General features: G+C 34.7%; 3 protein-coding genes across 5 annotated transcripts; 2 read left to right on the forward strand and 1 right to left on the reverse strand.

Moving 5' to 3' along the window:
* Nucleotides 1-1,005: 1,005 nt before the first annotated feature.
* Nucleotides 1,006-13,199, forward strand: LOC109852037 (nose resistant to fluoxetine protein 6-like). Its single transcript, XM_020422809.1, has 13 exons — nucleotides 1,006-1,043; nucleotides 1,419-1,698; nucleotides 5,920-6,075; nucleotides 6,761-6,981; nucleotides 9,245-9,453; nucleotides 9,546-9,801; nucleotides 10,040-10,200; nucleotides 10,307-10,475; nucleotides 10,723-10,916; nucleotides 11,037-11,166; nucleotides 11,245-11,437; nucleotides 11,556-11,701; nucleotides 11,807-13,199. The coding sequence occupies exons 2-13, from the start codon at nucleotides 1,428-1,430 to the stop codon at nucleotides 11,945-11,947; spliced, it is 2,247 nt and encodes a 748-aa protein (XP_020278398.1). The 5' UTR covers nucleotides 1,006-1,043; nucleotides 1,419-1,427; the 3' UTR covers nucleotides 11,948-13,199.
* A 1,377-nt stretch (nucleotides 13,200-14,576) lies between these two features.
* Nucleotides 14,577-17,717, reverse strand: LOC109852038 (probable serine incorporator). Of its 3 annotated transcripts, XM_020422810.1 has the most exons (10): nucleotides 17,430-17,717; nucleotides 17,096-17,260; nucleotides 16,823-17,007; nucleotides 16,540-16,749; nucleotides 16,376-16,460; nucleotides 16,103-16,286; nucleotides 15,822-16,010; nucleotides 15,557-15,595; nucleotides 14,856-15,006; nucleotides 14,577-14,761 (listed from the first exon to the last, which is right to left on the reverse strand). In XM_020422810.1, the coding sequence occupies exons 1-10, from the start codon at nucleotides 17,454-17,456 to the stop codon at nucleotides 14,623-14,625; spliced, it is 1,374 nt and encodes a 457-aa protein (XP_020278399.1). In that variant the 5' UTR covers nucleotides 17,457-17,717; the 3' UTR covers nucleotides 14,577-14,622. The 3 variants fall into 3 exon arrangements, with proteins under 3 accessions (XP_020278399.1, XP_020278402.1, XP_020278400.1); XM_020422813.1 differs by lacking the exon at nucleotides 15,557-15,595 and having other exon boundaries at nucleotides 17,430-17,716; XM_020422811.1 differs by lacking the exon at nucleotides 15,557-15,595 and having other exon boundaries at nucleotides 14,856-15,018; nucleotides 17,430-17,716.
* An 869-nt stretch (nucleotides 17,718-18,586) lies between these two features.
* Nucleotides 18,587-19,711, forward strand: LOC109852051 (40S ribosomal protein S21). The gene is made up of 4 exons (XM_020422851.1): nucleotides 18,587-18,681; nucleotides 18,769-18,829; nucleotides 19,229-19,364; nucleotides 19,605-19,711. The coding sequence occupies exons 2-4, from the start codon at nucleotides 18,780-18,782 to the stop codon at nucleotides 19,668-19,670; spliced, it is 252 nt and encodes an 83-aa protein (XP_020278440.1). The 5' UTR covers nucleotides 18,587-18,681; nucleotides 18,769-18,779; the 3' UTR covers nucleotides 19,671-19,711.
* The last annotated feature ends 1,396 nt before the right edge of the window (nucleotides 19,712-21,107 follow it).

Raw genomic sequence — 21,107 nt, forward strand, 5'->3', positions numbered from 1 at the left:
GAACATTTGTTCAGTTATTCTCACGTACGCGTCAGCAAAATTTCCGTGAGGCTATGGCAATGCAACATTCTTGATGATCATCGTTAAAAAACGAAAGACCATATTCAAGCCGCGCGATCAATATTAATAAATCAAAAACTTATAAAAGTGTTAATTTTCTTGCGTTAAATCAACATTTCAAAATGTGTTAATAAAATTAAAAAACATAAAACTGACAAAAATAATTTGCGTGTCTGTAATATTTGCGCAAAAAAGTGCATAATATTCTTCAGGAGCTAGTTTATTATTATTATGTTTTTGATTGAGAAAATATTAAATATTTATGAGACGCACGTTTCTACAACACGTGTTTCCCAACCTCCGCAAATATCAGCGATATAGACGCTAGTTTTTTTTTTTTTTTTTTTTTTTCAGATTTGAAAGAGTTCTCGTGTTCTACCATGTATGGCTTACATAATGAAGTGATTAGACTGTGATAATAATCAGACTTTTTCAAGGTTGTGTTAATGAAAGTATAGATTATCAGAGACAATAGGGATACGAACTTCAAGGATATCGTTAATTAAACTGACGACTCTTCGAGTAATATATAAGCACTATTTTGCCCGTGAACGCGATCTCGGCGCGACTATAAATCGCGTCTTCAAATCTTTCAAATAACGTTCGCGAGTTAATGCGAGCAAGTTGAATATTAAAAAATTACCCGATTTTCTGTTTTTTTTTCTTTCACACTTATTCTTCTCGTTCAAACGTTTATGTTTCTCATTATCTATTATTTGACACGGTTTCCTTTCGCTCGATCTCAATATCAAAGTTTTTTCTTTAGCAAATAAGACTGAAGCGGATATATAACACACGTAGATTAGGAAAAGAAAGAAAACTAAGTAAGTCAAATTTTTTTCACATCTAACTTGATCGTATATTGGTCCATTGGTCTTCCCCTCCCCTTTCATTTTGCAAAGTTCTTCTCGATATATAAAAGAGTGGGAAAAGACAAAACCGAAGCAGTCGCATCTGGTTTCCACCCCTCTTCTCTTGGCAAGGTAACACAGGTTGAACGTCGTTACGCGATCGTATCCGCGATCATTTGTGAGCCTCACGTTCAAACAGCCGGACAATGCGGAGAACGCGTGACGTTCGTTAGTACAATTATTTTTTTTTTTTTTTTTTTTGTCGTGCGATCGCGTCTCTCGAACAAAAATTATTCCCGGAGCAGTGAGAAAAAACATAAGGATTTTCTGCAGATTTCAATCGAGTTTTTCGAGTGACCGGTAACGCGCGCGCGATTATTTTACATACAACATGATTCGCGACTGATCGTTCCGTTGAGCACAAAAAAAAAATTCAACCGCGCAGTAACGAGAGGAGAATTTTTAGTGCGCAAAAGTTCATCTGTTTTTGCGGTCGGACTTTTGCAGAGGGAAGAAATGAGAACGTTCGTGGTAATATGGGTGACTCTTGGTTTCATTGGTTTATCTTCTACCAAGACGTCGGTGAACATCCTGACGTCCTCGAACAGTGTCGACAAACTCAAGGAGGACGATATATTAAACGTGTTCTCGCACAACAAGAGCGACACGACCAAGAATTTCACCTTCGTTGAGCTTATCAACAAACTCGGCAATTACACGATCGATTCGCAAAAAAATGTATGGAACGACGATCGGCTAAAAACGCACCACACGAATCCGTACTACGGTGAGTTCGGAACGATATTTTCTGCGAATTCCTTCTGTGAAATCTCAATTTTTTATAAAAATAATGACAGCGATAAATAAAACAATGCTCGCAAAGGGAATCTCTCTTTCGTGTTGAAAATCAAAGTTTATATGAATTAAGAAAAAGATAGATCCCGTATCAAATTATTAAATAAAAACAATAACAAACTGTTCGTATATAACATAATGACGGTGATAGTGGAATAGATCAACAACAGAATCACATTTTATAGAAATAATTATATGTTTTAAAAGTAATTTTTTTAAAAGTAAAATTATTTTTTATCAAAGCTGTGTTGAAGTAAGTAATGATTTTCTTCGAATTTACTCGTTTTGGTAAATACACGCACATAAATTATATTCATACTTTTATCCATCTAATTGATGTTGACATCCGTCTTGAATTGCGAAGAGCGATTGTTTTCATGTTAAAAACACTTGATCGCGACGCGAGAGACGTGTTAGAGCTGAAAAAATAAATAAATAATTTTCTTGTGTGCGCGTGTAGTTTTAATCAAACGTGGGAAAAACGAGTAAATAAATTTTACTTTACTTGATGGCGACATCCGGTGCAAGTTTGTGATCATTATGCACGCGCATATCTCCGCGCGACGCGTCGTCTCTGTGAAAACTTTACCTTTTAAACACGTTAATTGCCAGAATCCATTCGCGGTAGATCAAAATTCGCGCGTTGTTTATATATATATTTCCAACTCAGTCAATAATTAACTAAAATCACCATTAACCTTTGATCCACTACGGAATGGAGTAATCAGTAAATATTGCGTTAAGTATTTTCTTCACTTTAGCACTCAACAGCTCTATCAATTATTAATTTTGACAATCGTCGACACATAGGATCGGACTAAATTTTTATTATTAATGCGAATGCTAATTAGCAAAAAATCGAAAAATATAATTCATAAATATAACAAGACTGTCTCTAGACACATTTTTTTTGTATATTGCAAATAGTAATTAGTAAGTTGAAAGAATTGAATGACTTAATGTTTTTTCTCGTTTTTGACGATTGTTTATAAACTCTGATTGGTCAAAAGTGTGCGTCTCTTTCCGCAACAGCAGTTTTTTACAGAAAGAGAAGAGATTTTTGTTTACACGAGAGTGCAAATCAAGCATCTAAAGATATAAATTTTCGAATTATTAACGTGCACTAATTAACATGTTAAGGACATATTGCGCGTGTATATTCAGCGCTTGGTTTTTTCATATCTCGTGCTCATGTTAATTAAATAGCTATGCAGATAATCCTTCTCTCTCAATTTTTAGATCTTTTTGGCATTGGACTTTGATCCTCTCTATGTGTATGATATTTTTTTCTTTTACTTTTAACAACAGCCGCGTTAAAAAAAAATTTACCAAGAATTTCGATATTCGATATTTCAATATTAAACTTTTATCGCGAATTTTTCAATCGAGTAGCGTAATACTTTTCATGCCGTATATATTACGCGCTTCTATCAAGAAACCTTAAAAAACATTAGTATGGAAAACAACATCCTAATGTGACGTCGAAATGTGAAAATAATCGCACTTTGTTCCGGAAAAATATTTATAACGAGGAGCCTGTCACGTGTAATTCGATAATGATGATGATAATGAATTTTACGTCGTTCAAATAGATTTATAATCTTCCACCATTGGTAGAGCAAAACACATTACACTTATGTGTAATGTGTTACTATATATTACATGTAGTAACTCAAAATTGTTATTAATTATTTTTCTCTCTTTCTCTTTCTAATAAACTAATGTGTAGTATTATGTCATACAGTAAAATATTATACAAACTAAATGCGAATTTTGTAACACGCGGATATATTTAATAAAAAGTCGAAGAACAAAAAAAAGAGTAAAATAAAAAAAAATAGCTATATTTTGCGTCGTTTTATGGTCGTTATACAAATAAGGTTTCCATACACAGCGCACAAAAATCCAAAAAAAAAAAAAAAACAAACAACGTCGTAAAAATAGTTAATGACGATGGTTATGTATAAAATAATAAAATAATTTATCAGCGATGGACCGAATAAAAATCAACCACATATATGTTGCTGCGAAGATGAACCTGAATAAATCGCGACGGTGTGTAAGAACGCACTCGGAGATTCAGTTCGTTGTTGCAAGTTTCGACATTGCGTTCGTAAGCGAACTTCCGGCTCAGTTGTAAATTTGATTGCCACACATTTTGAGAATAATGTCGCACAACAATGAAAACTAGGTCGATCGCCATTAAGAAACTCGCACAATAAAGAAGTTCACATCGGGCTCGCAATTTATATAGACAAAATTAATATCATCAATAATGCCATCAATTTGATGATTATTAGATACGTAACAAAATTAAAAAACAAAATAATTACATATAATTTATACATAATTATGTATAATTATGCAAATGATATGTATATATATACATATATAAAGTTGGAGAAAGAACGAAGACGCGCATGTCACGTCATCGACAGAATATTTGAGGTTTTTAATCGATATATTATGTAGGTATGTGTAACTGCAACACACACAGTTGTGTGTGACGCAACTGCAATAAGTAAACAATACAACGTTACCGTTTTTGACACGGTCGTTCATTGTCGTCGTCTGTCTGCGGGTACGCTTCAAAAATCAAATTTATTTTACACACTTGTACTAAAATGTCATGCCGCTATAAAATACATTATTTATCAAAACGTTCAGAAGACGTTCAGAAAACGTTCAGAAACGTTCTTTTCTTTATCTTCTAGAAGAAGATTTTTTTTACCTTTTACTTGCTATCTTAATTGAAAGAGTTTATGGCAAATATTTATAGCAATATAATTTCAGTATCAACAGGTTTCTCAAGAACATTTGAAACTCAAAAGATCAGATTCCAGTTGACCTTCGTGCGTTCCAAGATCATTCGACGAACATCAAACGTTTGTTTTTTTCTTTCATTATTTGACCTTGTTCAAAGTTGTCTCGTTATTTTCTTGTCTTTTAACTTCTCAATTAATTTTCAGTAAGACTTGGTGTACGAGAACAAAGCTTATTTGCATCAAAAGCGAAACGCACACACACACACACAATGGTGTATCTACTTGAAAACCGCAAAAAGAGATTTAGTCAGAAACTTACGTTTATTACGTTTGAAAGCGCACCCGAATGAGGTTAGCGTAAAAAAAAAGACAATAACTAATATTTCTTTTGCAACAGATAGAATACTTCAGATTCTCGAGAGCGCGGTTTAAAAAATTTTAAATAATTACAACAGATCTTTTCGGGAGGAACGTTACATTTCGCGTTACATGAATCCGTGTTACACGCGGGTCACACAAATATGAATTATGTATGCGTTTGGAAACATATTTATAAACAAATCCGTTTCAAGCAAACAAATAACATATGAATCCGTGTTAAACAAACACGCACGGTGAGATTTACGCGTATCATACATAAATGCGCGTGTTTCTCAATTTGAAATTTTTCTAACCCAAATAAATAAACACGTTCTATTGGAATTCATCGAAAACAAATTGTTGTTATTGTCATTCATCAAAGAGAGAGAGAAAGAGAGAGAGAAAGAAAGAAAGAATAAGGAAATCTTCTTCGTTTGCGACACTTTTCTGAAAAACTACTTAGTGCGCGTGTCACGAGCGAACGTGAACATTGCAAAACAGACGTTGACTCATTTTTTTTCTTTTTTTTTTTTTTTTTTTTTTTAAAGCATCGTCAGTGTCTTGCGCGATATCGGCTCGGATTATATACACACATCGGAGTGACATGTTACGTTAAAAAATCTTAATTCTCTCACACAAATTTCAATCTACGTCCTTGTCGCGATCTTTGTCGCGTGTGCGTGATAAAATATATGACAGAACGTGTAACATACGTCACGTATCTTCGATGTACACCGGCTTCCTTTCGCTCGATCTCAATATCGCGCCGGAGTGAAACTGGCATCGATAAAAAGAATTCCCGCGTCCGCACGTGTGTTCGAACACGAGGCACGTAGTCACCTTCAAATCATTCACGTGAATCTTTATGCGATGAGCTAATTCGAAGAAAGAAAATGAAACTTTCACTTTTCCCGTAATTTTTGTGTCTTTAAATTAAATTTATATAAACGCGCACGGCGTTTGATACAGATTTGACGTATGAATATTTATAAAACGCGGAATTTTTTCGCTTCCCTGTTTATTTTCAGACGATTTTTCCGAGATAATCGATCACGAGGCTCGCAGACTCCTTCAAATTCTTCCCGCTTACGATCCCGGCGCGGGAAACGTCAGCGCGGAATGCAAACGACACTCGGATATTTTTCACGCGGAACTCGCCAAGTTCACGCTCTGGGCTCTCAAAAGTAAGTTGATCAACGTCTTTACACAACTGCACAGATTGTATATATATGTAGCAATCACTTGTCAGTCTCGCTTAGAAAACTCCGTTTTTTGAAAGAAGCGCGAAGCCAAATTGCCTCGGATGATTTTTTTTATCGAATTCGCAATTATCAAAATTACTTTGTATTTTAATGCAATCAACCTACGTAAGACGTTGGTTAAAACGCTTTACATAATTTGTACACGAGAACGTTGGGCAATGATTGTCTCTTGATCAACGATGTTGATTGGCACGGAATCAATGTCTTGCATAGCGAGATTTCTCGTTGTTCGAATTGCAAACAAAAAATAAAACATGTCAACTATACGCGTGTTATCTCTTAGTTAATTGTTTGTCTCGCGTTGCTGACCAGCTGAAAGTGATTTGCTTGCATCTTACGTTGCGAGCAACATGTCGCGCCCGGTCTCAATGTCAATCCTTTACGCGTGAGATATAGTAAGTTTTCTTTTTTTTTTCTACGCATTATTTTTTCAATACGCATTAACGCTTCATTAACAAGCGTGGCCGTTTTGATGACACGTTTCGTCATAATTCGTAGATAAGTAAACGTCAGGGTTGTTCTCACGGCCACACCAAAATAGAAAGTTTGTTCGTCCGTGTATCTTTCTTGTAACTTTCGTAATATCGATTAATAACATTTTATTTAGTGTATGACGCAACCGCGAAAATGCCTTCTGGCCTGTTGAATGGTAATGTGAATCAATTTGGCGACTTTGACGAGTGTGTCGGCGTTAGAGGAAAAGATGGGATTCAAGGACAATATTGCCTGGCGACCTTGCAGCTGGACATCGACCACTCCCGGCCTGATCTCAAATACCTGCATCGTCTTCTGCACTCGCACTACTCGTTTCGCAACAACATGACCGATGTGAGTATGTAAGATATTTTTCTTGCATAGCGCGATGCGCGTCGAAGAGCATCGGGCGACGCGATCGATTGATTTTGCAATCAATCATTGCTTATCGCGATTTTATTCCTGTCGTTTCTGTGCGTATACGCCGTGTATATACGTAACGGACGATCGTGCGCTTAGGCACGTAGAATGTTTAAAAGCTCGGTATGAATCACTCGCGCGGTGAATTCAATTGTTGTGTTCACAACCGGGCTTGCTCGCGACTTTAACACGGGGCTGCGACAAACGCACGTGCGTTCTCTCAAATGCACTTTTTGACGTTACGCGCGAGAATATTTTAACAACAACGACAACACGTTTCCGCGGAATACGTAGAGTTAGTTATAGATAATACGACAGAAAAATAGATATATTGTGAGATTTTTTTTTGAATATCTTTGCTGTCGGATGATGAATTTTAGTAGTGATTCACTCGTGGATGTACTGAGTAATTTACTGCGTTACGCGCAGCGTCGCTGACACGTTGATGGCCGATGCGTTACGATGCATTTTTTATCTTAAGAAGAAGAATTTTCAAACATTTTCAAAGTAAAAACTTTAATTACGCACGTACTTCCTCGTATTTCTTAAACTCGAGCTTGTTATCGCACACATTTTACATACACACAAATGTGTGTACGTATAAAATAATTAATACGATAAATATGTATAATATATAAATATGTAATTATTAAAAAAACACGATAATTTTATCACACAAATTTTTACTACACATTTACGTGGATTTTAGAAGATTACGTTAAGAATCTTCGAGATCTAAGTGTCCGAATCTAAGAATCATGAATAAACAGATTGTCGCGCTACACTACTTTGTGCATGTGTATTTTAATTAATTTAAATTCATATATATATATATATATATATATGTACACATTTTCATATTTACATATATGAATTTTAATAAATTAAAATACACATGCATAAATTATTATACATATATACAATTAATTCCAAAACTGTTACGAGACTCTACTGAGTGTGATTAAAATTATTCAGACATTTAAAATTTTAACGATGATGTAATGGATTTTCGTCGTCACATTTAATCTTTATATACAGATCAAGTCCAAGGCGAAATTTTAATTTTGTGTGCGAGACTCAAAATAAAATTTCGGACACATGCGGGTATTAATGACCTATTAGCTATATTACGAAATGTAGATTTAATAAACATGTGTAAAAATCGACTGACTGCGAAATATTTATGTTGAAGATTACTAATAACAAAAAAAAACGTTCGTGAACTTTTAGTTTGCGTAAATAAAATGATATGTAAACTTTTAGTTTATGTAAATAAGATGATAAATGCATTCTTACCGCAGAATATATGAGACGAACATATGAGAGATGAAGTGAATCATCTTGTTAATCTCGCGAGTTTTTGGGACACGCATGTTATAGATAATTTATAAATTATGCGCACATTTAATAAATATACGAATGGAGATAATACACCGGCACGATTGTTTGAAAAGATTAATTATAAATGTTACACTCGCGGTCGTTTTGTAATCGATCATTTTATTTTTGTTAATGTTTCGAGACTTAGCGCATCGATTATGTCTACAGTTGGACACACGATCGAGGTAATTAATCTGTCAAACAAAATTGCTCGTTTCCGCCTCTTTTTGATAAATTATTTGCAAATATACATATGCGATTTATGATACCGCGCTGCTTTATTTTTATTTTTTTTATAATCGAACGTGCTTTCAAAAACATGTTGACTACGTGTATATCGTTAGAATATTCTCGTCGTTGCGCGAAAATCGGTTTGTAAAAAATCGTCAAATATCTCTCGATGAACACAACACGTCGAGTTTCTCGCTGTCTCGTCAGCGAAACAAGTGTCGCGTAGAGATTTTATTTATGTTATATATAAATATTTTTATCGAATTGCTCAAACGAGCAATAATATTCATTTACTAATAAGACATAATCTCTCCATAATCATTTTTTGCACGCGCTTATCTACAAAAAAAAAAAAAAAAAAAAAAAATGTAAACGTGCGCGACATGAATTCTCTGATCATTTCGTCTCCACTTGATCTGCATTATTCATGAATACCTTATTTCTATTTGCGGAATCCGCGCGCAAATTCCAATCGTTTTGCGTGTACGTGTGGCGTTATCGTTTGATAATCACAACGCGCGATTATTATTTTTCACATTACGTAAATTTGATAAAATATTTGCACTCCTTGCTTCATTGTTTGTAGCCGGGTCATAGGGTGCCACGTTTCACCTCCGTTCACTGGGCCGTGTGCGCACCGGCGTCGTGTACAGCTCAAGACGTGACGGCTTCCTTTCAACATGCGATCTCGACGTACACGGCTCAAACCGGCCTGAAGATCAAACTGAACGTAAACGCGGACATGTGCCAGGTGAAGAACGAATTCGTTCCGACAAAAGGTTTCGTTGCTGTTAGGTAACATATAAAAAACTTTGATCTTATTTTCGATTAATTAATTAACGTGGTAATAATTAATTTGTGCGCTATCGTCGTCACGTCTCTTCCAGTCTCTTCTTCGTCGCCATATTCGTCCTGAATCTCACGGCCACGTTCTGCGATCATTACGAAATACCGACGAGCAAGTTGTTATCGTCGTTCTCTCTGAAACGCAACGTTCGGAAGCTCTTCTCGCTGGAGAGACCCAAGAACGACATAGAATCGCTTCACGGTATCCGATTCCTGAACAGCTATCTACTGATCTTAGCTCACAAGAGTCTGGCGGTATTTTTCTTGCCTTACGTCAATCGGACTTACATGAGCGAGGTATACATATATATATATATATATATATATACGCGTGTTTGAACAACCAATTCTCCGAGAAACAAATAATTCAACAAGAAGCTCCAAAAAACCAAACAAAGAACACACGTACAAAAATGCGCGTTGAAAACAAATATCGCTTTTCGCAAATGAGAAATACATTTACAAATTAATAAAATCAATTAAATTAAATTCGAATGATTGTAATTAAAGAATATATAGCGTGTTTTTGATGCAGTCTTTAGGTTCTCGATGGAGCGTCTTAGGAAGAGCGGCTAGTCTTTATACCGATCCGTTCATCATGCTATCAGGTCTGTTAACAACGTACTCGTTTGTAGGAAGATTGACGAGATCCGGTACCCTAGACGTCAAGAACGAATATCTGTCTCGCTTGCTGAGGTACTGACAAAATATATGTATATTCGCGCATCGATTACACAAAAAAAAAAAAAAAAAACAAAACGAAACAAAACAATTCTTTCAATAAACACACACTTGTTTTCAGAATAATGCCAAGTTTGGGAGTATTGATATTGTTTTGCACGTACATAATGCCGCACATCGGATCCGGACCGCTCTGGCCGGTTGTTGTAAATAGGCATGCGAACATTTGCAAACAAACGTGGTGGCGGAATTTCTTGTTTATCCACAATTACTTTGGGTTCGAAAATATGGTAAATGTCGCAGAGAGAGAGAGAGAGAGAGAGAGAGAGAGAGAGAGAGAGAGAGAGAAAATTATCACGCGACAATTTTTCCGAAATATGTAAAAAAAAGTTTGTATCGTTGCTACGAATCATTAAGTTGCCACTTGTCGCGTTCTCTCAGAAACGTAACATTACGAATATTTGATACAAAGATACGTTGGAGTTTTCTCCGCGTCAGAAAATCACCGGATCATCTTTTTTTTTTTTTTGCTTTTAGTGTCTCACGCATACGCATCATGTGGGAATAGACACGCAATTATTCGCGATATCGCCGCTAATGGTATTACTGTTGTACAAAAAACCAAAATTCGGCGCTATCATACTCGGCGCGATAGTCGCGATATCCACGATATTGAGATTTTACGTCACGTATATCAAACGCCTCAACAATTACGTGTACTTCAGCTCGTCGTAAGTATAGAATAAAATTTTGCATTTACAACTTCTACTCTGCGTGTTTAAAGAAAACCGCACGTCTATATGCCCCCAAACAACCCCGCAATTATTTCTTCCTTCTCTCTCTCATCGCAGAATACGACAGTTGTTCGACACCGCCGATTATTCTTACACGCTACCGTCGCACAGACTGACCGTCTACATTATGGGCGTTTTTGTGGGTTATTTGCTCCAGAATATACCCAAGAATTACAAAATGAGCAAAGTGAGTGCGATAATACACTTCGTAAATGAGTACACTCCCGATCGGTAGATTAATCGTCCTTGACGATTTTTTTTTCAGACAACTCTCTATACAGGCTGGACCGTGTCCACCTTGATGTTCTTGATATCCTTTGTCGAGCCGTCCAAGATGGGATGCATCAATTATGTGTACGATCCGTTACACGCGGCCATGTATAACGCGTTCTCTCCAATCCTGTGGTGCAGTTTCTTCATTTGGGTGATAATAACCCAACACACCGGCAACTCGAACGGTAAACCGGATACACATGTAATACAATAATGCAAATTTTATTTTTAATTTTTTTGTTTGTAAAAATGCAATCGATCGTGCGCAATTGTACGTCGCATGTTAATAAACGAACTCTACAGGGTTCCTGATCAGATTCTTCTCGTGGCGAGGATTTCTTTTCACCACTAAGATTAGTTACGCCGTTTACTTAACGCAATTTCCAATATTCTTCTATAGCGTCGGACAAACCCGTACCGCGGGAACTTACGCGTTCTTCTCAACAATGGTGAGCCGTGTATAAATTTATTATCATATACAATAAAATAATAATATAAATATTCATATATAAACGTTTTTCTTTCTAATCTATTTTAATATCTGTTTCTCACAGATAAATCTTCAAGAGGTAGGATGCATTTTTGTGATATCCACAGTTTTCACACTGCTGTTCGAAATGCCATTCCAGAATATGAAATATTTGTTGAAAGCGTCGCAAGATGATACAACGAAAAAGACGTCGAAAGTAGAGTGATGATGATTTTGTTGTCTCGATTCGAGCATAGATACACGTGACTGCGATCAAATGTTTTGGCTCGACCGCGTAACAAAACAAAACTGATCGAGAATTTTGTATATACTTGTTTTTATTACTTTTTAATAAATTAAGATAAGTCAGCGCGTATAGAACAACACACGACATGAATTATTACAGTCAAGATGTAATCAAATGTTCGCAATAAACAGATATTATCTCTCTTTTACACGTAATGCGTAACTCATTTATTTTCGCTTATTTCATGGGTTAATATACTTGTTTATTTTTGCTCATTTCATGTGGGTTACATATACTTGATTCAAAACACATTATATAACTTAATATTAATTATACATCTATATATAATCTCCCTCGCAAGAGAAATGGAGAAGATATTGTATATTATCACAATACAATCTATACATAGATAAAGAAATAAAATTTAAATATAATCTCTATCATATACATGTTTCAAACTCCACAAAAAAAAAACGAATTTTTGTCTTGCCACAATTGTCAAAAAAATTGGCATAACGCTTTCACATTTACTAAATTTAGAAACACTCGATATTTTTAATTTCGCGCGTTGTGTGTGGATTTTCTTGCTGCGCGCGTAAGTCGTCGATCCAAATAGGAGCAGGTTAATTGTAATTATTTCATAAAATAATCACACACTTCGAACATATTCAGCAAATGTGAAAGCATTAACGTCTCTTTACACACGTAACAATAGCAATAGGTATTAAATTTTATCTAACAAAACAAATGCATGTATATATTAATTAATCAAATAGTATTACGTATATAACGTGGCGTTATAGTGGCTCGTAATAACCGTTACCATGTATTTACATTAACTATGTATATCTATAGAAATCACGCTTGTGTCACTGCACACACATCTTCCTTTTTCAAAATTCGAAAACAAATAAAATGAACGTATATAAAAATTATCGCTTTGAATCATTTGAATGTCAAACAAAAACGATACATGTGTAAAAAATAACTTAGAAAAACTCAATTTAAAAAATAAATTTTTTCTATGTATAACATCGAGAATGTGCATTGATGCAAAACATCGCATTGACAATAATATTATATCGTTCGATCCCTCTATAATCGTAATAATAATTATTCACTCAAAAAAGTTCGGTTGACACAGCTGATACACACGTATGCTTTGTAACAGACGGACGTGAGAAAAGAAAAATTAACACTGAGGCTGTTTTTTGTTCTGAAAAATGAGAAAGAACGAAACAACACAATTAAAAGAAAAACTTATGAACGTGTCGATCACATTCGGTAAGTCAGTAATTTTTTAATGCTAAGAGTTTCCAAGCAACCAGTTAAAACTTGAATCATATCGAATATATATATATATATAGAATAGACTACAATTCGTAAGAATATACGTATGCAATTAATCAATACATGTATGTATATATATAATTCCAATACAAATCGCATGTTGTAATCATGCGTTTGTCATCGATTGTCTTATAAACTAGTTTATAAATGCACCAGTGGTACACAGCAGTATTACGTGAATACATGCAACATTTTGCACACAGTATCGAAATAGATATCGAAATGGTATTTCCAACAATTATGTAATCAACCTTATATTGGAGACACATAAATATTTTGCTTTTCATTATAAATCTTCATATACTTTCTTAACACTATATGCAAAGTCAAACTCCTCCTAAGAAAAGCGTTTCTCTAAGAAGACATTCTGCAAGCGACTCTTCTTGAAGAGGCTGTAATAATCGCAACGCAATATACGAACAAGCCAAGTTTCTCCTCGAAGCTCAGGAGAGGGAAACTCGTTCTCCGGTTTGATTTACATTCCGGCTAGAGGAGTTCGATTATATTGTAATTTTATATACGTATGTATATGTATGCTTATTATATATATAGAATTTTAGATCGATACTCGGAATATTTTTCAATGTATTATTATTAACAGAGGCTTCTCTTTCTATACATTGCTGCCCGAAATTTTAATAGCCTTTAATAGAATTATACACATACATACATATATATATATTACATACACACACATATAATTATTAATTACACATTATAATTGCATATGCATATATATTATAAGTGACATTAACAGGACTGACTTTGTATACAGCATATATATAATAGCATATCTGTTAGACTTGTTTAAAATATGAAGCACATTATATGTAATAATATTGAATAAAACGTTAAGTAGCCGAAAAATTCGCCTCTACTACTGATTGATCAACAAACAGTATGTATTAAAATCACATGCAGCATATGGGAAATTAAAAACATAATTAACAGACATATAATTAAACTTAAGGAAGCATCGGGCGTTATTTAAGTGTCTATTTCCTATGTATATATAATATATATATGTATATATATATATACATATAATGTTTATTAATACGCAATATTTCAAATTGCGTTAATTGATGGAAACAGTCGCGTTTTACAATGTTAGATCTTAAGCAGAGAAATGTGTCTGCAACATAAAGTGTTGAAGAAATTACATTTAGAAGTGTGTAAATAATTGTTTATCTCTCTCTTCCGCTTATCGAGGAGTATCGAAAAAAGTACTATTATTAGAACAGTGAGTCATAAATACCTGTTTCACAAAACTGGCGAATTTACTGCTCGCTCGGAGAAAAAGCTTAGGAGAAATCCCTATTTGGGAAAATAGCAGGTGCGATCAGTGACCACACGTAAAGGCTCAAACACATCCACGAGGAGATGATCTTCACCCACATTGAAGCGGCGTTTGCATTCAGCGTATCCAGACTGGAGTTTGGTCTACACAGAAATATGAAACATAGCGTGAGATTTGTGTTGTGACGACAATTTTAATAAATAATTCAGTATTTTTTGACACGTGAGAGATACGTACTTATACCAATTTGTGAGAGTCATCATGACATACAGAGTGGCGAGAGCGAACATAAGATGGAAGAAACTCCAATTGTACGCCACTTTTTCCTCTTCGTTATCCCAGACTTTAGCTTCATTCCCACCTTCTGCGTCGGGATTGCGTCCTTCTACTGTAGTATAATCTGGTTACATTAAATAGAAATAACACGAAAAAGAAAAACGCTACCAAGCTGCAAATAAAAACTGCTAAGCACGCGTTGCCACCTCGTGTGTTTCTAACTTAAATGTAAAAATGGATGTGCGTACAAGTGTCGCGTACAGAGTTTTCACAATGCATGGAGATACGCTACAATAATAAATAAACAAAAAAGTGCGGCAGTTGTATCTTGCGACATTCAAAATGTTTTTTTCTCATTTAGATAATGTTATAAAAAAAAATTATATCGCAAAAAATGCTATTGTAAATATTATGTGACAAATAAACATAGATGGAAGGATAGAGAGGTAATATAACGCATATATAAATAAAGTGCATAATATGAATGGCAAACACACACTAACTACAAAGTAAATTATTTTAAAAAAACAATATCTTTAATTACACATACGTCGTAAATTATATCAATAAATTCTTATATGTGCAAATATGATAAATAATCATAAATGATATAAGGTTTTTATGACACTACACGATCGACTCTACTTGTAGTGTGTGCCTACCTTCATTGTCGATAAGAGACTGCTCGCCTGCATTCCTGACTATAGAAACACATTAATATTTAATTGTAATTAACTTTAACTTTATGAAGCTAAAAAGACAACAACACGGGAAAAATGACAAACAGGAGTTATTGAAACTATTATGTTAAACAGTGTTTCTATATAAATAAAGATTTTTAAAGAACAACAAAACGAAGTACATATTCAAAATCAACAGTTGCCGACACGCGTATGATATATACAATGAGACATTGTTAATATTTACCAGCTCCATTGTCCTGAACCAAAACATTTTCAGACATTGTAATCTTGGACGATTTAGATGCTGTACGCAACGAGCTGTACAAAACGCAGCTAAACCAGATTATAAGACCAATAATGCTTTCTTTATCGAACGAGACACGACTATCAGTTCCGGATATAATAGAGAAGAAACCGGGATTACACTTGCGATCTGTGAAATAGAATACAAAGTAAAACTATGAAACGATGAAGACATTTACATGCGCATGTGTTTTTGTTCTGTTTGTCATTATTTGTGTGTACCTGGGTTGTTTGACACACCGCTCCATGTTAAATATACCACATATAATGTTACTACAGAGGATTGCAAAAGTCCGGATCGCGGTTGATGTTCCTGCACTGTCGGCAGAATTGAGATCACGCTGGTAATAATGCACAAAATTAAATTGAAAGAAATGAAAAACTTGTTGAGTTTACATTCACTTTCCTGCAAATGTGGAAGAAACACATAATTACGACAATTTATAGATCGAATATCTTCGTTTAAAAAGAATAGAAGGAGATTGGTAATCTTACATGTGTATAGTATACATAGAGAAGTACCACTCCGGTAATAGAAACAGCGTAATTGAAGAAAGATGCGCCTAACAGTGCGCCATACCTTTTGAGAATTCGTAAAAGTTAATAAAAATCACAACCAGAAGACGCATTTACATCTAACCATAAAAACAAATTCTTACCATCCTTTTGATTCGGTTTCTTCGTAATTTCCTACCCACGCATCGGCCCAAGAATGGGCAAAATCAACAATCAAGATCAACTGAATAATTATGAAAAGAAATCCTCCTATCATTCCAAAATACATCCAAGTAAATCCAAATGACCTTTCCGGTATAAAGAAAGCACCGATAATCCCACCGATAATCAAAAGATACTTGATTGCCCAAAATCTGAGAATTTTACAAGAGATTGTTAGGTGACAAACCAGTAGGATATTGTACAATATGGTGCGAATAAATTTACCCATTTTGTATAGCTGCACGAGGATCTCGCGAGCTTCTCACTCTGATCATCATTACAGACATCAGGAAAAAGTATAGAGAAAGAATAAAGCAAATTCTATAAACTGCCAAGTAGCCAACAGCAGACTCACAGTCAACGGTATATGTTGATGGAACATAATTAGAACTGTTTGCACAGAACGGAACCTGTTTAAACAAATAATTTAGCACATTAATGTGATTCTTTACTATTTCTAACTCAACAAGATTGTTTCCAATTCAAAATTGTCCCTACCTTTTTGAGTAAATCTTGAAGACCAGGAGCTAAAGTAATGCAAGCGGCGATAGTTCCCAGAAGCAAAAGCAACGCATACATGATGCGAGTGCTTGTGCTGTTTCTGCAGGAGGGACATTGGGAGCAACAGAAACTGCAAGCTGTGCTTCCACACAGACACGCGAGCTATATTGTGTGTAAAACAGATTAATTAGAAACAATAGAATTGTTATTTGTCACTTAATCATTATGTATAAATAATTGGAATAATTTGTATCGAGAGAAAAAAAATTGCACATTCAAACAAAGGATGAGTCAAACACAATGGTTATTTCTGAACACGAAGATATCTTACTTGAGCCGTCGAGCACACGAGACCCATGACGAAACTTTTTTTGTCCTCCTAGCTATTGAAGAAAGACGTTCCGCGGTACGCAACAAAATTTCTAGCAAAATCCTCAGAACAAAAGACGCAAATATCCGCGTTATCCGAAGAAATCTCACTAAATACAATAGATGAATAGATTGATGAATAAGATTACTTATAGCACCAACTTTCTACTTGATCAGCTGACCATGAATGTCACTTGTCATAGGGAAATTTGTTTGGAAATTAAGAAAATGAACGAATAGAAAGAAGCCTGAAATCGACCATTGTAGCAGAGAGAAGACTGAGAGCGGCCATAAGAGAATGTGTAAAAGTTATTTCGCTCTGTAAGCCAGCGCGCAATGTCCATAGGTGGTGCACATTGGCAACCACGTAACCATATCCACGAGCGACTTGTCGGTGCGTGCGCTACGTCCAAATGTGGACATGGTTCTATTCCGCGCTATTTAAAAACGTAACTAAAGTCACGTGACAGGAAAGAGTAGAAAAACAACACGTGAAAATAACGTGACTGTAATTTATATTATATATAACATTAAATAATACATATTATACATATAATTTATTATATATTTATAATATTATACTTTATATTGTATTATATGTATTATATACATACTATAGTAATGTCACTGACCTCGGCCGCGGGGCCTTGGCGGGGGCATTGACCTCGGCCGCGCGGCCTTGGCGGGGTCACTGACCTCGGCCGCGCGGCCTTGGCGAGGTCACTGACCTCGGCCGCGCGGCCTTGGCGGGTCACTGACCTCGGCCGCGCGGCCTTGGTGGGGGGAGGTTACTGACCGCGGGCGCACGGCCTTAGTGGGGGGGGGTCACTGACCTCGGTCGCGTGACTGCGTTGAAGTCACTGACCTCGGTCGCGCGACCGCGGCGGTGTTACTGACTTTGGTCACGTGATTACGGTATATATATATATTCATACATATATGCGTATGTGTGTGTATTATATATAGATATAGAATATTATACATATAATATATATAATATTCTCTTTTTTACTCTTTTCCCTATCACGTAACTTTAGTCACGTGTTGTACCTCGATAATCAAAATATCGACTCGCGCAGCAGAGCGCACATGGCACGGAACAGAACTAAATCAAGAGAAAGATAGTATTTTTTATTCATTGCTAATACGCATGCGCAAGGAAACTTGTTCCTTTTATCCGCTCACTGTGAGAAGAGGTTACACTTGTGCCTGTTGTAAGTCGGATATCTGTTAAATAATTACTAATTATACACATCTTGTAGTTAAAAATATACTAATTATATTTTGCAATTTTATTGTAGCGATATAAAAAATGGAAAACGATTTAGGAACTCTCGTTGACTTGTACATCCCCCGAAAATGGTAAGACACGTGCGCCGAATGTGTAATTTATTATTTTGTCAAAACGATTAAAGTTTCTAAAGACAGAACAGAAATGCGACATTATTCAAATTCGATATTCGATTTTTCAATTAATGGATGTTTAAAATAGCGTGTTTAGTACGTTCAATAAATTGGTATTACATCAACAATGTTAGGTTACAACTCACGTGTGCTATAGATTTCCAGTAGTGGCATCGAGCATCGAATCGCAGCCAATATTTGATTCTTCCGGAATGTGTCATATATTTTTTTTCAGCTACAGTTTTTCTTTACATTTAAGATGGATAAATTTGCAAAACAAACGCAATCTCAAATTATAAAGAAAATAAACAATGTTTAATAAGGGAACATACTTTTTTTTTGTGTTTTCTTTAACAGCTCTGCGAGCAATCGCATCATCCATGCGAAAGATCACGCATCCATACAGCTAACTCTGGCTGATGTAGATCCAGAAACTGGACGTATGACTGATACTCACAAAATGTATGCGATCTGTGGAGCAATTCGTCGTATGGTAAATACAAAGTTATTTTCTTCCTTTGTAAATCAAGTTATTAATAATTATCTCACATTATGTTATGTTTTTCGTAATAAGCTATAATTATATTTTTGTAACAATCAACAATGAATCTCACAATATCTCTTATCTATTCATTGGAATGTTGTTATATATATTTGTACACCAATGTATACAAGATCTATAAATTTTATAACAAAATTCCATGATACAAACAAATTTTTCTTTTTTTTTTAGGGAGAATCTGATGATTGTTTAGTAAGATTAACAAAGAAAGACGGCCTTCTGCCAAAGAACTTTTGAAATGTGACCGGTTTATTTTCAATAAACTTAAAAAAGTAAACCCATATTGTTATTTTTAACTCCTATCTTTCTTAATATTTTGCTTACATAATTTTTCTATAGTGTGTATATATATATATGTTCATTTTTATTGTGTATCGTTTTATACATACAATTACAAATATGAAATATCTTTGTGTGTATTTATGTGTGTGTGTATATGTATATATATACAGATATAATACACATTGATACATGTGACAAGTTTCTTGTAGATGCCATACTGTAATATACTATCAGCGAATCGCACATTTTCGATAAAGCTACATTCACACACAACAGTACATATACTAATTTATATAAAAATAAAAATTATCACTGAAGTTCATGTATATAATCATTTTGCCATGTACAATTGGAAGTGGCTTGTGTTGTTTGCGATCAGTTACATATAATCGATATATCAATTTTATCTTATGTTAAAATCCATTTTTTTTTTTTTTTTTTTTCCAGAGAATAGAGAAAAGTTTACCAGAGTTTTTTTATTGCTCTTAAAACCGTTTTAGGAATTTTGCATACAATTTTTTTAGGCAATAACCGCGTGTAGCGCAGTTTGTGTGACGTGAACGGAACATATCGTTTAAAATCTTTGATCCGCATATCGAACAGGCAATTGCTGTTTGAAAGTGAATCGATCCGATAGTATTTTTTGACTATTTTACACAAGTTTGGAGACACTATTTCTAATTATTATCTCGGAGTTTCCCCTTTTCTTTCGTTACAAGTTAACAAGTTGGATACAGTGTTGCACGAAAAATAACAAATCTTTATATTTTGAGATTTGTTTTACACGTAAAATCAAATCGAAATATTATATTGTTGACAACAACTGTGGTGGTTGTCACTTAATACTGCGTATCTCAAAATAGCAATATGTTATCTCATTTAAATTCGTGTAAAACTTATAATTTACATAAATTTTACACGTTGTTTGAGGTAAACAAAAAAAACTTTTTTGAATGTACGCATGTCTCTTAAAACTTTTTAATACTTTTAAATTCTGAATATTACAAGAATAACAAATATTCTCCGAATATATTAGTTTTTTCTACTTAGAGATAACATATAGCATACTGTTGTGGAGTATTTCGTTCGTAATTCTTCGTCCTGTCTTTACTACAATTGTCATGCATATATGTGTATAATATACGCAAGCGAAGATTTATAAAATTGTCTCAGAATACGTGAATTTTATTTCCTTATTTTTATTCCTTTAGTTAGTTTTTTGTAAACACACTGGCGCGTAACGTTGTTGCAAAATTTCACATGGACGTGCTCTAGCTATAAGCGATCTCTCATAACTTTCATTTCAAGATTTTTTCTTATCTCTCACAGATAAGCACGAACGATGCTTAAGAAATTTATGTATCAATATATTCTCGATAACGTATTTGTAAA

Source organism: Pseudomyrmex gracilis, unplaced genomic scaffold (assembly GCF_002006095.1).
Source record: "Pseudomyrmex gracilis isolate BER0280 unplaced genomic scaffold, ASM200609v1 scaffold_24, whole genome shotgun sequence".
Taxonomy (NCBI): domain Eukaryota; kingdom Metazoa; phylum Arthropoda; class Insecta; order Hymenoptera; family Formicidae; genus Pseudomyrmex; species Pseudomyrmex gracilis.

Bases quoted from the DNA above. Each gene is read 5' to 3' on its own strand.
- LOC109852037 (XM_020422809.1), top strand. From the start codon at position 1,428: ATGAGAACGTTCGTGGTAATATGGGTGACTCTTGGTTTCATTGGTTTA. The intron at 1,699-5,919 runs GTGAGTTCGGAA...GTTTATTTTCAG, and splicing joins CCACACGAATCCGTACTACG to ACGATTTTTCCGAGATAATC. The intron at 10,201-10,306 runs GTACTGACAAAA...ACTTGTTTTCAG, and splicing joins TATCTGTCTCGCTTGCTGAG to AATAATGCCAAGTTTGGGAG.
- LOC109852038 (XM_020422810.1), bottom strand. From the start codon at position 17,456: ATGGGTCTCGTGTGCTCGACGGCTCAA. The intron at 17,261-17,429 runs GTAAGATATCTT...CACACAATATAG, and splicing joins TCGTGTGCTCGACGGCTCAA to CTCGCGTGTCTGTGTGGAAG. The intron at 16,287-16,375 runs GTAAGATTACCA...CCACATTTGCAG, and splicing joins TCTATGTATACTATACACAT to GAAAGTGAATGTAAACTCAA.
- LOC109852051 (XM_020422851.1), top strand. From the start codon at position 18,780: ATGGAAAACGATTTAGGAACTCTCGTTGACTTGTACATCCCCCGAAAA. The intron at 18,830-19,228 runs GTAAGACACGTG...TTTCTTTAACAG, and splicing joins TTGTACATCCCCCGAAAATG to CTCTGCGAGCAATCGCATCA. The intron at 19,365-19,604 runs GTAAATACAAAG...TTTTTTTTTTAG, and splicing joins GTGGAGCAATTCGTCGTATG to GGAGAATCTGATGATTGTTT.